This window comes from Cupressus sempervirens, chromosome 3 (genome assembly GCF_028749045.1).
Source record: "Cupressus sempervirens isolate cs-2001-9-10 chromosome 3, ASM2874904v1, whole genome shotgun sequence".
In the NCBI taxonomy this organism is placed as follows: Eukaryota; Viridiplantae; Streptophyta; class Pinopsida; order Cupressales; family Cupressaceae; genus Cupressus; species Cupressus sempervirens.
The window spans coordinates 372,146,987-372,163,823 of record NC_143120.1 but is presented as its reverse complement, the minus strand read 5'-3'; the positions used below and the strand labels follow the sequence as shown (position 1 = coordinate 372,163,823).

The following is a 16,837-nucleotide window of genomic DNA, read 5'->3' as shown; positions in this document are numbered from 1 at the left end:
GAACTAATCAGACATGTCAAACAACACTTATTACCAGTGCATATCCTTATTGGAAGATCAGATGCAACAATTATTCTTGTTACACACACATATATATACCACACTATCAATTGCATGTGTTATCTTGTACATCAGATACAGCATCATAGATCTGTTATAATCAGATTTGAACACATTTTCATATTGCATAAGTGCATTGCCATTATTATACCATTGCGAACTTTATAGCACATCAGACAGTCATATATAGATCCTAAGCTATTGCATATATTTTCAAAGAAGCATAAAGGATCTATCTTATCTTCCATTACTCACTTTATCTATATTCAATTAACATAGTGAGGATAGATAGCTAGGGTAACAGTCCTGGTATTGTCCTTTAGCCAAAAAGGGACATTACATTGAGTCACAAAGTAGGATTTTGTATTGTTGGTTAAAGATGATAGACTTCAATATAAGTTTTCCTAGCAATTAATTAGCTTGAAGTCCTTCGCTATAGGAAGTTTTAAGTGACCCTCTAGTATTCTAAATAAGTACTAATAACACTTAAACACGTGCAGTTTAATGTTAAAATAGCAAATACATGGTTAGAAGTGGACGAAAATGGGGTTGGAATTCCATTCATTAGACACTCTCCCTAGGATTCTTTCTCAACCACAAAGATACAAGGAGAGAAGAGAAAGGATTACATTCTTGTCTCCCACTGCTGATATTGGTATTGGACTGAGAAAAGGTGGCTGCCCCTTCTCTGACATGAAAAGGATGTTGGACAGATTGAAGGACGGCTGATCATTCTCTCCAGCATATAGAAAAATAAATTTTGTGTAAGAAATGATGATCATCCTTCTCAAGGGACATTATATGGATTCTTTTGGGAAAAAAATATTTCATTTGCAGATATATCCTACATATCATAAGTGAAAAATGAGACACCTTCGTCTTTGTGCTTTTTCAACTTGTAGCATAATCTGTCCCTCTAGAATTGTATAGGAAAGGAATCAATTCAATAGAAGCAATGTTCTAATTCCTGGAAGCTGAGTTGCTTCATATTCCATTCTCAGAAAACAGACATGAGCATGAAATTTAAATATCTCAAACAAGAAAAGCAAAGGATCTATCTAGGAATTGCCATTTCTGTTGGCCTGAAGAGGTACAGATACGTGCCACAAGTCAATGCATACAGCTTGACGAGACAAGGTCAAGGTGGTCATTTGGGTTACCTTTTGTGTCTTGTAATGTAATTTTTGAATAAATCAGACATTATGTATTATTACTTTCTTCCATATGGTCTCTACACGAGTTTCCTGGGACATTAAAATGAATCAGGATTCTCTTATATCTATATTTTCATGTTTCCATATATTGCAAATTTTTCAATGCACCTAGAGAAAGGCTGAGACCTTGACTGCCAATATGTTTCAACCTCAACCATTTGATCACTGACATATAATCTATGGTGTCAAGAACCAAATGTTCATTAATGCACTTCAATATTTGGCAAAAAAATTGCACATAAATTTTCAATTTTGATTAGTTTGTTTGTATAGGCATAATGTATTTGTGCAGGCACGTCACTTGCTTTGGTCTCTGTCCCAATGCCAAAAAAATTGAATCAGGATTAATTATGCTAACAGTAAAGTTTTCTATTCGGTATTATCTTAATCTATCCATACTACATAGACTTGAAGGTGCTCCTTTTTTTACAAGAATTGTTCCATAAAAGGGGATTAACTTGAATACAAAGAAGTTCACATGAGCATCAAATGTTACATATAGAAAATAAAATGAAGAATGCATCCACACAAGAAACAGTTGATCCCATCAACTGTATTGAAACAGAATCTTTATCTTGGGATAGCAACAGAGAAGCTTGGCATACCCCAGTAAACACTGTTGTTGCATTTTCAGCCTTGATTCCAGCAGTTGGGTATGATTCACGCCATTTCTGCCATATTCCCCTCACGCTGAACTTCGGCATAAATTCAACCTTCAATATTGTATACACAAAAGAGGAAGTAAAAACATAAAGGAAGTCAAGATCAGCTGGAAAAACAATTTCAAAATAGATGAACAAACCATGTTACATAGTAAGAAAAAAAAGTATGTTTTTACGATTGATGTTGACGCCAAGTAAATTCTCAAGATCAGTGAGAAATAAAAAATGTTTGACCTTAAGACTTCTAATTCCATAAAGACTAAGTTAGAAATTACCACTGCACCAGCATACAAAGGTGCAAGCAAGGCATTTACAAGGCCATGAACATGTTGACATAAGTTAAGGGATCAGTTTAAAAAGTAAAACCCCATACTATGCACAATAAATTGGCTCTTTTTCAGAATCAGTGTCTACGACTATAATGACTGCAACAATTATTTGAATAATTAATACAATCACAGGCAAGTAATGCTACAAAAGTATAATAATCTATAGGATATGATGAAGCGGAAGGCATTGCAAAAATTGATCGGCTGACGAATACTCCCAAGTTTCTGTTAACACTTTGACCTGTAAAAGCACCGCTTACGTTAGTTTTACAATAAAATCAAAGAGTTATAACATAAAACATGTTAGCCAAAACTGGGCATCATTTACTGAAAATTACAATATACTGGTAGATTTGTTTAAGAAAAAGAGCAATTCCCAGTTAAACATTCGCTTTACTATCTTTGTGTAAAATAAGCAGCAGCCTTGGACAATTATCTACGAAGAAATCTTGAATATACTGGAGAGATAAGCTCAACATAAACCAAAAAATTAAAATGTAATGTAACTTATTGATCCATGACGAATCATAATCCAATTGCCCATCAACATATATGCTTAGGACCCAATTAAAGGCCAACAATTTTTATTTTTATTTGTTTGGAGAAATACATGTTATATTAATTCAGAAGAAAAAAAACTCAATTGAGTCTACCAACAAATTCACAAGAGAAATAAATACCTTTAAAGGAAGAAAAACTAACATCCCAGTATGTGGCCAAAGGGACTTATGCAAGTTTTCCTAGACAATGAATGTAACTCTCTCTTAAATAAGGATTAGGCTTCCCCAAAGGCTGGACTTTGGATTTTCTGAATGTCAACTAATAGGACCTCAGATTCTCCAATTGTGCAAGCATTCTCAGATTTTTCCGAGGCTTCTGTAACACTACCATTCAACTAAACTTCATGAACATATTGCAAAAAGATTAGGGTTTAGATAGACTATGCTGAGAAGTCCTAAGGACAATCATAATAGTGGATGATGCTTCAAATAGACCGATCACATAAATTGATTGATGCTTAATTAGGCTTCTCACAATGCCACAACTATAGTGTAATCTTTGAAATAAACAAAAGATTTTCAGATTGTAAACGGACATTCAAGTACCCAATAGTGGTGCAACTCAAACATGCATTCATCATTACTAATGTTGCAATTGAGTTCAGAATAACCATGTGCTATGACTTAGCAGCAAGACACAAATGGTATGAACTGGAAATCCATCAAATATCCTCACAATTCACCAATAAAGTCACTGAACTTGAACTAACATTGAAGAATAGAAAGTGAGCACACATGTCATGTTCCCTCTTCAGCCGGACCTATTTTAATTTTCTATTAGCTCTTTTGGAACCCCGAGAGCTAGTTAGCCTTTCAAGGGGGCACACTTGCATGTGTAATGTCCCCACTTTAGTAGTCGACCAAGTGTGCGTGCATTAGCCTAGTTTTGCATGGTCCCAAGGGCTAACGAAGGGTTTAAAGGGATCTTAAAGTGTTTTGGCCTAGTCATCTCTAGTTTGGGCCAAAACGAAGTTGATTTACTTAGTCTCAAGCATACTTACTATTTTTAGTAAGTCAGCAAGACACAGAGGAGGCTAGTTTGGTGATTGAATTTGATACTCCGCGGCAAGAGCTTTCTGATGAGCTATCACTCATGCTATTCGGAGTCTAATAGCAAATATATTTTTATGCCTGAAGTATTATTAAAGTAACAACTAATTTAGTTGTAAAATATTAAAGTGTTAAATTTTATGGGAATGTGTGCAAATCAAAAGGGGCGCCTAAAGGAGACATAAGTGATTATTTTAATATGTTTTATATCACACATCTTTTATCCAACATTGCTCATGTGTGTGGAATGGACCCTTGGAGAAAGAATAAAAGAGAGCGTTAGTGGCTTCACTCGGCAGGTTGATTATGAGAAGAAATCAATGCATGTGTTGCAGATCTGTTTTTGGCATTACAGGACATCTATCCTCTCTTGTGACATTCTAGACATCATTCCCTTGGGGTTTTGCCTTTGGAATTCATTGCTATCAGCTTTATATTGGGCAGATTGGGTGCATTTCCAGGTACAGCCGAGTTACTGTAGCAAGTTACTATAGTTGCCAAGTTATTGTAACAACCGGATACTGTAGCAGCCGCGTTACTATTGCAGCACATCACTGTAGCAGCCGCGTTACTATAGCAGCGCGTCACTGTAGCAGCAGTGTCACTGTAGCAGCCGAATTATTGTAGCTGCCGAGTTACTATAGCAGTGCATGGCTGTAGCAGCCGTGTCACTGTAGCAGCCAAGTTACTGTTACAGTTACATACTATTGCAGCAGGTCAATGCAAGAACCACACCCTCAACTATTTGATGTAAACAATGTTTGTTCCAACTAATTGCTGGAGTATTCTGTGAGTCAACTTAGCACTTGTCTATTAAATTTTGGAAATCAATATAAATATAGTGTGCTGGTTATTTCTGTGATATATGTTATACTTTTTCAATTATTATATTTATGTTACATGCCAAACACAACACGATACAAACAACCTTTTAGGGCCATAATGGTTGTAGCACATAATGAAGACTGCAAGCTAAGTGTTTGATAAAATTACCATATAGTTGTGAATACTTGTAAGCAGATTTTGGGGGTATCCATTACAGTATGCCAGCTTGGCTTAAGTAGGTCCTAATTCAAATTTGATGTTTGTGGCGGCCATTTGGGTTGGCTAATCCCTTGTTTTATAGGTTTTATAGATTCATAGTTATTTGCACTTGACTGAAGATCATAACCATCATTGAGCATTACCTACTCTTGTACTTGTGATTCGTGATTGGGAATTTGAATTGGAGTGCAGTTGTAGAGGTGAGACATCCTCCCTAGTCTTCTATTTCTCCAATTAGATAACTCACTTTGTAACTTGATTGGACCAATATCAGTGATCGCCTTATTTGCAGATTAGCATCTAAATCACTTAGATATCAGCAACGTGAATGCAATTCGAGGACTCTTTCTAATTACAAAGCATCATATCATTAGGATCAATCTCTTGATACTCCCAATCCAAGCTTACCACCTTCCAATGCTAGCAATGAACATACCTCTGTGACAGCAAGGAGACACTATACCAGTTAGAGACAATACTACAGATCAGCAATAGCTCCCATTCAGCACGATTGTGAGGATCAAACATTGAGCAGTAACACCAGATCATTAAGCTGACGACGAGCAAGGAATGCACATTTGCATTTTTTCTATACCATTCATATCTGACCGGAAAGATACATAAGGATTGGATTGATACCCAAGTCGGTAATAACAAACTATTGCTGAAATAAGCAAGATCCAAATCGATCACAATTCACAACATCCAAAATTTTGGAATCAATAGAACTAGGAAATCATTTATTGTGATACTTGCATCTTCAGCGAGACATGTACTAAGAAAGAAAATACGACTTTGTCGCATTCCTTGTTGCGTCTTCACTCCAAGATTGAAATCAGATTAGTGACCTTCAATATTGGGCATCGTACACCCAAGAAACACTGACACGCATGTGACATCAGCAATAGTATTTTCACCAAATCACAGCAAGCAAATAGTGTGTAAAATCACCGATACGCTAAGCCACATATTGATAGTTGGAGCACTCATTGACATCTGTGACTCACAATGCAGATGTAAATCATTAGAAATCCTATTGTTAAGCATGCAGGAGCATTATCAGATTGTAATATCATTGATTAATTGACTAATTGCAGATTCTCAGGCTTGGCATTGTGCAACTTATATATTTTGTCTTTTGTACCTGGATTGGGCTATTTCAATACATCAAGAGAACAAGCAAGACACCAAACTTCAGTGCTTCGCTTGCATTAACTTTAGATGTTGCTTACAACAATTTATGTTCACCAATTCCTACGGCTAGAACAACCATTCCTAATAACTTGATCATTAACAAATAATTTTACAAAGTAGAAAATCTGCCTTTTATAAAATGGTTTAGAAGATCAATGATGCAGATTAGCTCAACTCCAAGGGATCAGATTTGTCTTATGGAAACATCAAGATGTTTAAATTAATATATTCTACCTACTCCCACTAGAAAATAAAACAGATGTACCTAAGTCTAATACAGGAAATAAACAACATTCTCCCCAAGGTGTTATAGAAGAATAAGACAAAAGAGTATAAATAGTAAATAAAATTTTGAATTTTTCGATATTACAACAGTGATATTCCCAGCTTTAGTACCGCCCGGCTAGAAGTCTTTGTCACTATCCAATTGATCCGGTGATGATGAAATATGGATCGAACAGCAAGGTATATGGTCGGTGTACAGTTTAAGAGACATGTCGTATGGTGGCTGCAGTGCAGATGTTACATGGCGTACAACAACAATTTGTCTGTACTATAGGGTATGCTAAGGTCGTATGACAGCTACAACAGTCGTACAATATGTGTGATGCTATGGTCGTACGATAAAGGAAACAACCGTATGATGAGTGTGATGTCGTCATATGATGGGTCAGACCTTGGGTCGTGGCATGGCTTGGATGTCATACACATACGGTGAAGGGGTTGTACAATGGCCTTTTGGAGCAAATACTCCCAAAGAATGTTATACCATTACAATATATGGTTCGCCTAATAGAGGCATTCGTAACAACAAATGAAGACCTACCTTCTAGAAAACTATGCCTCGGTTCTTTTTCCATAAAGGAATTATCCCTGGCCCCCCTACCCCCTATAGTTGCCCTACTATCTAAAAGGGTCCTAAACTTCTACAGGGGCACCCTTTCAATATACTATTCATAAGAGAGTAGTTATTTTTGCCCAACAAATGATGGGAGTGAGTGACCAGCCAGAAGAGAGATTGATTATTAATCCACATGAAGAACCTATCGTATCCCTTTTCCTCAAAAGACTAGCCATTTGCCTAACGATGACCTACTTCTCCATTTTGCTATTGAATGCATATGGTAGCACCTAAGGTGGAAAAGATGGCAACAAATAAAGCAAAGTTGTAGTCCGTCTAAAATCCAATTGGTTCCATTATTTCTTGTAGGAAGAAGCCTCCATAAGGAAAGTGAGAAATTGTGCACCTGTTTTGCACCATCTTGACCTAAGCGAGCAAATGATCTTTGATTTCCCTCTCCCTGAAGCAAACGTCGTCACTTCCTTAACAACAAAGGTTATCTATAGGGCAGGATAACCGTATTTCATTCTCAACCAAAGCAAACTATCCAGGCTTAAAGAAGAGAACCATTTGACTCAATAGACCAAGGAGAGAATAGACCATGGGTGGGAGATTTGTACGAACGCTTTGGGTGGCATTCACATTTATCTTATGACTTATAGACTGACATAATGATTCTAGATTTTTTTCTAAAATGATTTGATCGGATTGACGTTTACATTTTTTACCAAAACTATAGAGAGCATCTAAGTGGGAATTCCTTCTCTCTACAAGTTCTCGCTTAATTGCAAACACAAACAATACAGTTGGCCGTTGGAAAATTGGCGAAAGAACATCACTTCGATAGGCTATCCATGTAAGCACCACAAGGTGTGTGTAAGCACCACGTAATTGATTATACAGTACATTCAACAGATTAAGCGGCTCATATATATAGGATCAAGTCCAACAAAACCAGAACCAGTAGACAAGTACTCATACTAAATGCATCATCATATTAAAAGCTTTCAGGGGGAGGGGGGTGATAATTTTGGGAGCATGCATGTTGCATGCAAAAGGCTAGTTGCATTTCGCAATGGGTTAGGTATTGTATCCAAAGATGGAAGGAAACTCTTAGAATTCTTTACCAATTCTATATAAGTTCATCCTAGTCTCAAGCATGATCGATCTTTTCTTGCCACTTTCCTCGAGATCAAACGAGCTTTTCCAGTTTGGTCCCTAATTAGAGATTAGTAACCACTTCAGCAACAAATAATCTACCTCTGCATGCATCCACCACATTAATATACCTCAGAACCGCCATAGGTTAAATCTACCTTCGCCTTACTATCTAAAGGGCTAATGGGCTAATGCCATGTTGGGGAATAGGTGCAGAGGGTTAAATGATATTGGCTCATTGTTGGGTTAGATTCTATTGCTGAGTGGGGGGTAAATAGAATATAACCACCTTGTTCAGGTGGGAGATTAAGTCTAAGGTCGGAGATAACCTGGTGGGGGATTCGGGAGAAGGGAGGCATTAGTCCATGTGCCTAGACCAGACAAGGTAGGGATTTCTACTACTGCTAAGGGGATGTATGATATCGTGAAACTTAATATGAATTCATTCCAAAGCAAGAGGATTAACGTGTTATGCTATAGAGTATTTGCACAAGAACAAGCAATACTGATATCAAAACTCCAAATTTCAACAATAATAGCACTTCAAATCTATTGGATCCGAAACCAAAGAAATACAAAGAAGAATAGGGTGAAGGATTAATACCACAAAAATAACACTAGCCAAATAGAGAAGATCTTTCATTTCCGAAATGGCAAAACATAGCAAAACTACAATTGGAACTCAGAATACAACTAAATAATTCAAGTCGCATGAGAAAAATATCCTACTCACCGGTCATAAATACCACACCAGAGGAAAAATCTGAAGCTACACAACAAGTGTAGATACAACAACAAATACCTATGAGCAAAAATAAAAGATGGTCCCGAGATATACATAAATCGATCAAGACCATAAAATACAAATATTATCATTTATTTCAATTAATGATGCGGATATCACACTCCTCCCATCTTGAAAATTGTTTGTCCTCAAGTAATCACAAATTGGGGTGACCTTAAATCTGTCGCCTTCCTAAGTAGCATGTTCCATCAACAAATCCTTCCAACGCACAAGAAACTCCTTGACAAAGCATGTCCTTGCCTTCTCTCACATCTCAATGATCTCAGCTAACTCCATAACTAACTTTCCTTCTTCATCGATGGACGACAAATCCTTTGGCAGAGTGACATTTTTTCCTACAACCTTCTTTAGGAAAGATACATGGAATACATTATGGATTCAACTTCCTTCGGGCACCTCCAATTCATATGCAACTTTGCCAACCCTCCAAACCACACGGTAGGGCTCATAAAAACATAACATCAGCTTTTCTTTTCCACATGCCTTCAAAGAAGATTCTTTGTACGGCTGAAGTTGGAGGTCACCAAATCATCGGGTTCAAATCTTCTCTTGATTAAGTGCCCTATCAGCATACATTTTTTGCTGGTTCTGGACCTTTTGAATATTTTCTTTGAGAGATCTCAAAATATCCAAACCCTCAGTGGCCAATCCTTGGCCTTTGGCGCACGTCTGTCACCCAGTGCAATATCCATGAATAATGGTGGTTCATAACCATAAAATGCTTTGAATGGCACCATTCCAATCAACATATGGTACATGGTATTGTAACAATGCTCACCTAAATGATACCACTTAACTCAGGCCTTTTGTTGTGCTAAAACGTACTTCCTAAGGTAACCTTCCAAACACTTACTCACAATTTTTGTATATCCATCAGTCTGCAATTGATAGTTCCTACCTGGCAACTGTTAAGGTCATGGATCTTCTGCAAATGTTTACACTCCTATAGATGATTCTATTTGGGCAGATTGCTAGAAGAGCAGGCTTATGGATTTTGGTGTGTCTTCTACTCTGCAATCCAGCCCTCCCTTATACCTAACTCAAGGGGCATGTTCATTGAATGGACATGTCCCTCTCTAGGTCGGCCTACGTCAAAACATGATTGTTTCCTCAAGATTGGTGCCCATTCCAAGAGTTACTAATGGTTAGTAACTAACTAACCACACTAGTATATAAGAAGACTTATAAAAGCCACAAAGAAGATGTCGATCTATCTAGAGGGGGCAATATGTTCTAGTGACCAATAATTAAGGGAACTCATGCATCCAGATTAGAGTGATCTGAAAATCAGAACACTTGTCTTGTCAAAGTTACAAGGAATTAACACTCCCTCTTAACTTGATAAGAGATAGAAACATATCTAGCAACATCAATAAAGATGACTAAGCATAGATATACACTCTATACCTTTCTGAATTTTAAGCATACTGTATCATTATACAAATGATACTTGAAAACACATCATATTACAAATCTTGTAATATGAGTTATCACCGGAGCTTGTGATCAAATCACTAAGCATCGCTCGTAATACAAACTATCAAATCACCTAGGCTTGTAACACAGGGTGTTTGACAAGGCTTGTGATATGAAGTATTACCTGAGCTTGTGATAACAGTATTGCATAGAATGCAATAGTCAAGATGAAGACTAGAGAATAATTTAATTCTCCCTTTACCCAAGTTGTGACATCTAGAGTTTTAGAAATGTCACTGTCACAACATGATCTTGGTTTCGTCCAAGATCTAGATTCTACCAGCAATCCATTACTAGAATTCCTTACACAGGATAAAATCCGGAGAATAATTAAATTCTTCCTTTATCCAAGTTGTGACTCATAGGCACACAACATGATCCTGAATTAAGATCGGCCAATACACTGGATAAAATCTGGAGAATAATTAAATTCTTCCTTTATCCAAGTTGTGATTCATAGACATAGAAATGCCTCCATCACAACATGATCTTAAATTCATCCAAATCTACTAGTAGTTCTCTACTAGTCAGAACATTATCTCAAAGATTGTCACCTCTTATAATGTCTTTATACAAGTGTTCATTATTTCAGAGATCGTCACCTCTTAAATAACAAACACAAATGGTGAAGCCCCAAAACAGTCAATATCCTGTCAATAATATAAATTATCATAAGAATACAAAACAATTCAATCATACCTGGATCTTTCCTGAGATGATCACTCTCAAAGAGGTTTGATAAGAATACCTACTTTCTAATTTCCAATAATAAGGATAAAGTCTAGAGAATAATTAAATTCTCTCTTTATCCAAGTTGTGATTCATAGACATCAAAATGTCTCTTGCACAACACAATCTTGAATATATTCAAGATTTGCCAGTAGTCCTCTACTGATTTAAAATACCATAAGATCATTTGCTATCACTGCAAATTCGAGTTGGAAGATTGTTTTCTATTACTACAAACTGATGTTGCAAGACTGTATACTGAGAAATGCTTCCACACCATGATGTTTATAAAGGTAGGCCCATCATCTAGATGGTTGCTCACTTTAGATTTTCCAAACCCTACTAGATATCAAATCTTTCGAGCTCCTTATTCAAGATTGCCTTGATGAGATGTCAAACTCCCTCTGAATCCAAAATTCTTTCCTACAAGAACATTCTTCAGAAAACAAAATCAAGGCATATACTCTTCTTATAAATGAAAGATATTACAAACATAAGGTAAAAGAAGAGCTCAAGTACAATAGATACTTATCTTTCCATCATAACCTTGATGAAAGCTTTTGTACACCATCTTGACATGGTACACTCAGTCTGAGTTTGTATAACCTAGATCCTGGGGAGTCAATTTGATCTTCTAGGTACTCTCTTTGACACATAACCTTCTTATAAGATGATACTTATGATTCTCTGCTACAAATTCTTTATTACTCGGAAATCAATAAAGCATGGTCTACTCCCTCTAAGTCAAGATTCACCATTGCAGATCATTTAGCTTCTCCTTTTGTCAAGAAGGCATACCATGCTAATATCCATGATCTTAGTGTCACAATAGGATGTCACTTTATTCCCTCCTTTCTAAGAGAACCAATACTAATAATCCAAATAGTCATAAGGTTATATAGAATGCATCTTTTCTAAGTCCACAATCATTAACACTTCCTCTTGGACTCGAGGGAAGATCAAAAATGCCTTGAGTAAAATGTTTTGATATCACATATGATATCATGAGTATTGGCCTCCTAGATTATCAACAATATTCACCAAATACTCTTTGAGTAATAGCCTTCCAAAATGGTAGATAGTCACCAAATATTACAATGAATTTTGTGCTTGACTATAGTCTCCAGCAGCCTGATGTATCCTCCTTTAATATTCCCAACCTGACAAAGCCTTCCCAAATGTATCTCCCATCTAGAGGTCACAACCTTCATTTATGGTCAATACCATAGAATTTGCACGAGTGTGCAGTCATAAGTCTATATGCAGATCACTGTTGCAGCATCCTGCAACTCATAGCACTCATGCCTATTGTTTGAAGGCCAGCTGTCGATAGTATCTGATATTATAATTTGTATAGACAATTCTGATCATAACAGCATAGTATTTATTAAACATTTGATATCTGATTCTGCCTGAAAATCTGTGTTATTTCTGTGATTTTCTTGGTGCATTCAGAACTGCCTCTTGAATAATAGTTTGCATTCTCTCCTTTGTAGTTCTGATATTTGGTTCTGCAAAGGATTGCGCAAATATATCTAATTTGATGAGCACCATACGTGACCAACTATTTTGATTGCATGCAGCTATCCTTGGAGATTGCTTCAAATTCCTGTTAGGTCATATTGTTTCACATGAAACCTTATAAACTCCCAGACAATGATGATAATATCATTTTCTTATTGAATGGTTTGCTTCTTTGAAGAACTCCCATGTATAGTCCTTGAAGAAGAAAATGCTGCCGTGCTGAGAGGCTCCATACTCCTTGCCTGTCTTACCACCCTTTTATTATTCAGAGGTTGTGATGTAAGTGTGATAACTTAGGCATCCAAAGACTTGGTCACATCCCACTCTAATCCCTTCTATTGTGTGCGCTCGAGAAAGTCACCCGACATTTGTAATGTTCCTGCACCCAACTTATTTCTAGGGTATATTTGCCAATGTCGACATGGAGATTTGCCAGTTGTGTTTAGGCAGTAACTTAATCCATTTTCAATCACTTCCTTATTCCTCTAACGGCAAAGAATATTCAAACACATGGTCATTCAAACATGACTTGAATGAATATAGGCTTGTCTCTTTCCTACGTGGCAGAATTCTTTCCTTTTAATCTTCGCACTCTTCTCCCTATTATTTAATAGTTGATGTGATACATTCCTCTTGTGTGGGGTCCCATCCACATGGGCCTCAAAACAATGACTTTTCATTTGCCTTAGATTAAAAAATATCATTTCCTTATGTTTTCACTAATACTATTTAATTCTTTGTTCATATTTCTTCCTTTCGTGTATTGTCTGTCATATTCGACTTGTGGTGCATAAAGCCCTGCCCAAACCACACCAAATTTTCACAAGGAAGCTTGCGCCCGCAATCTCAAGTGCTACTATCACCTGAATGAGATTTATAATTGCTCAGGTCTGTGGATTGCTCTAGCCTAATGTCCGACGTTGCAGTTGATTCTTCAACCACGTCACGAACTGGCTCTTCCTCAATATAATCACCACCCTTGATAAAATCGTTGCAAGACAAGTTAATATGAGTCATCTCTTGTTCTCTATTTTCATTTGATGTGTTACAGCAGGAGTATATAAGTGTTGATTAAATTTGGCAAATAATCACTTCATATTCCATGTTTTCATATCCCAACGCTCCTTCCTTGCGAAAGGCATAACTATTCATATCCTCTAACAGTGGCCTTCTATGCACGCAAATGTGAATTCAAGAATCATTTGTCCAGACTGGCAAGCACATAACAATTTCTGATCATAACCATCTTCGATGGTCTCTTATTTAATAACTATTTTTCATGATAGTCATCGTGACCTGAAGATTTTTCTGACTGGATTGTGTCCTACTTGTTGGAGGGGTTTATTCTATTTGTTTATGTCATCTTCTATAACTGTCCACTCATATTCACTGCTTTGATTTCACAAAATATACCAAAGTGTACCAAAAACTCTTCAAAGGATAGTGACTATTCTTTAGTAATGGTAAATATTAGATTGTCTCTGTACATTTTGCATTTCCAGCAAACAAAATGTATCAAGCAATGCGTAGTTGTCGGAAATGGTATCTGCTGTTTAGACCAGTGATTAGCTCCAATCACTTCAATATAAATTTCCCATTACGCCAACTAGAGATGGTGAAGCAAGGGAAGAACCATCAGCAAACGTAGTTCATAGACGGATTTCAAAAACGTATTATATGCAAATTCCCTTAGTGGCCAAGAAGCTCATAGCCTTGTATTCTTTTGAATCTCACTGGTCCTACTATCTTCTGTTCATTGACTCCATTCGATAGTTAATAAAATCCTCATATATTAGGTAGGGATTTCTTAGATTTGCAGTTGTCTCTGATACCATGTTAAGGTCATGGATCTTCTACAAATGTTTACACTCCTATAGATGATCCTCTTTGAGCAGATTGTTAGAAGCGCAAACTTATGGATTTCAATGTGTTCTAATCTGCAATCTAGCCCTCCCTTATACCTAACTCAAGGGGCATGTTCATTAAATGGACATGTCCCTCTCTATGTCAGCCTACTTCAAAACATGATTGTTCCCTCAAGATTGGTGCCCATTCCAAGAGTTACTAATGGTTAGTAACTAACTAACCACACTAGTATATAAGAAGGCTTATAAAAGCCACATGGAAGATGTCGATCTGTCTAGAGGGGACAATATGTTCTAGTGATCAATACTTAAGGGAACTCATGCATCCAGATCAGAGTGATTTGAAAATCAGAACACTTGTCAAAGTTACAAGGAATTAACAGCAACAACTTTCTTCCTGCATGTCGATACAATTATGTCCAAGAAGTGTTGAGGAAGAGGCTACCCATGTTGCTTACTATGTCCTAGGGGAGGCCATGTAAGAGGAATACTTCACAGAATAAGTTTGCCAATTGTGTGGCCTGATACCTAGCAAAAATTGAGAACAAATGAGCATACTTGGTTAGTCAGTCGACCACCATTAAGATACAATCCTTCTCTTACACCTTGGGAAGCATAGAAATGAAGTCTATCGAGATGCTATCCCACTTCTACTTAGGAATCGACAATGGTTGAAGCAGACCAGCGGGTAGAGTGTGTTCGGATTTGTTTTGCTAACAGGTGTCACATTTCCAAACATGATGTAGGACATCATTCTTGAAACCCTTCCATGAAAACCTTTATCTGATTTGTCTGTAGGTCTTCAAGTATCCTAAATGCCCAACCAAGGGTGAAACATGCATCTACTTTACATTTTTTCTCCTTCAATTCGGACTTAGATACCAGATAAATTTTGTCCTTATAGTAAATGATGTCATCAACCACTTTGTACCTATCATCTTGCACTTCACCATACAACAGTTGACACGCAAAAGTGTTCTTAGAGCATTCAACCAACAAATGTGCCTTCCAATCTATTGATATCTTAGACAAGGAGCAGATGGCATGCCTTTTGGATAGTGCATCTGCCACAGCATTATTTCTCCCTTTCACATACTAAATATCAAAGTCAAACGGTTGCATTTTGCTCATCCACTTCTATTGTTGTTTATTCAAGTCCCTCTGCTCCAAAAAATACCTCAAGTTGTTGTGATCAGCATGGGGGACGAACTTGGCTCTGACAAGGTATTGTGGAAACTTCGTCAGGGCATACATGATGGCTAGCCTTTCTTTGTCATAGATAGAGTACAATCGTTACGCTCTCAAGAGACTTCGGCTTTGAAATGCAATAGGGTGACAGTTTGGCATTAGCACAACCCCAATGTCTTCTTTGGACGCGCCACACTCTAGGATGAAAGGTCGAGTGAAATCTGGGAGTGCCAAAATTGGAAATTTCGTACACCTCAAAGTGTTAGCAAGTGCGATGATGGCTCCTCCTCGCATCACCAATGTAGCGATCCTCTTCGTAAGGGGCTATTTGTCACTTGATGAAATTTGATTGCCTTCAAGCTTAGTGCCTTCATGTTCAACATCGTCGTCAAACATAACCTCATTGTAGTGTATCTTTCTCTTTCCCAAACATCTATGTCCAAGTTCCCATGACTCTTTGAAGGTATAGCAGAGCTTCCTCCTTTTGAGTTCCTGGCTTGTAGCCTCATCTAACAATGATTTTTTTCGGAGGAAATTTTGGTCTTTCTCTTTCGAAACTAGATGTGGTTTAGCGTGTGAAGAGCTCCAAGATCACGATATCTCCATACCTCAAGCCTTCGTGATTGCCTCAGAGAGAGTGTTGGGATTGAACCCTTTCACCCATCCCTTCAATGGCTCCATCATACAATCCATGAACAAAACAATCCACCGCATCTCTAAGATGTTTGTCACCAACAAATACAATCTTTGAGTAATGTAACTATCAACCAACCCAGTTTGCCTCAACTGTGTTAATTCCTTAAAGTTAAGTTACAGATCCTTTCTGTCAAAATGCTCTATAAGCCTTTCCATGAACTCAGCATAAGAGGTTACATGATTATGACCAAGAGTAACAAAGTCGTGATGCCACCATTTGTGAGCAACTCCTTCCAAGTGGAAAATTTGATTGCTTCTACATGCATCAGATTGAGCTAGAAATATGTGTCTACCTTCAACACCCATGTATGTGCAGAGATTGATCCAGATCCATCACATGGCGAAAAATTCACCTTGCATATCTTCCTTTTGAGGTCATCGTTAAACCATCCATGGTTGTCACCATCGTAGTACCTCATTCTCAAATCAGCATAATCTTTGT

At 37.3% G+C, this 16,837-nt stretch overlaps 1 protein-coding gene across 2 annotated transcripts in view; it reads right to left on the bottom strand.

The window, feature by feature from the left end:
- The window catches only part of AAE13 (AMP-dependent synthetase and ligase family protein), a 220,873-nt gene that overhangs the window by 128,068 nt on the left and 75,968 nt on the right, over nucleotides 1–16,837 (bottom strand). For both annotated transcript variants that reach the window (XM_089819847.1, XM_089819848.1), the window contains exons 6-8: nucleotides 2,437–2,506; nucleotides 2,212–2,264; nucleotides 1,880–1,987 (exon numbers count right to left, since the gene is read on the bottom strand). In XM_089819847.1, the coding sequence (XP_089675973.1) occupies nucleotides 1,880–1,987; nucleotides 2,212–2,264; nucleotides 2,437–2,506 (231 nt within the window). The remainder of the gene's footprint in view (nucleotides 1–1,879; nucleotides 1,988–2,211; nucleotides 2,265–2,436; nucleotides 2,507–16,837) is intronic.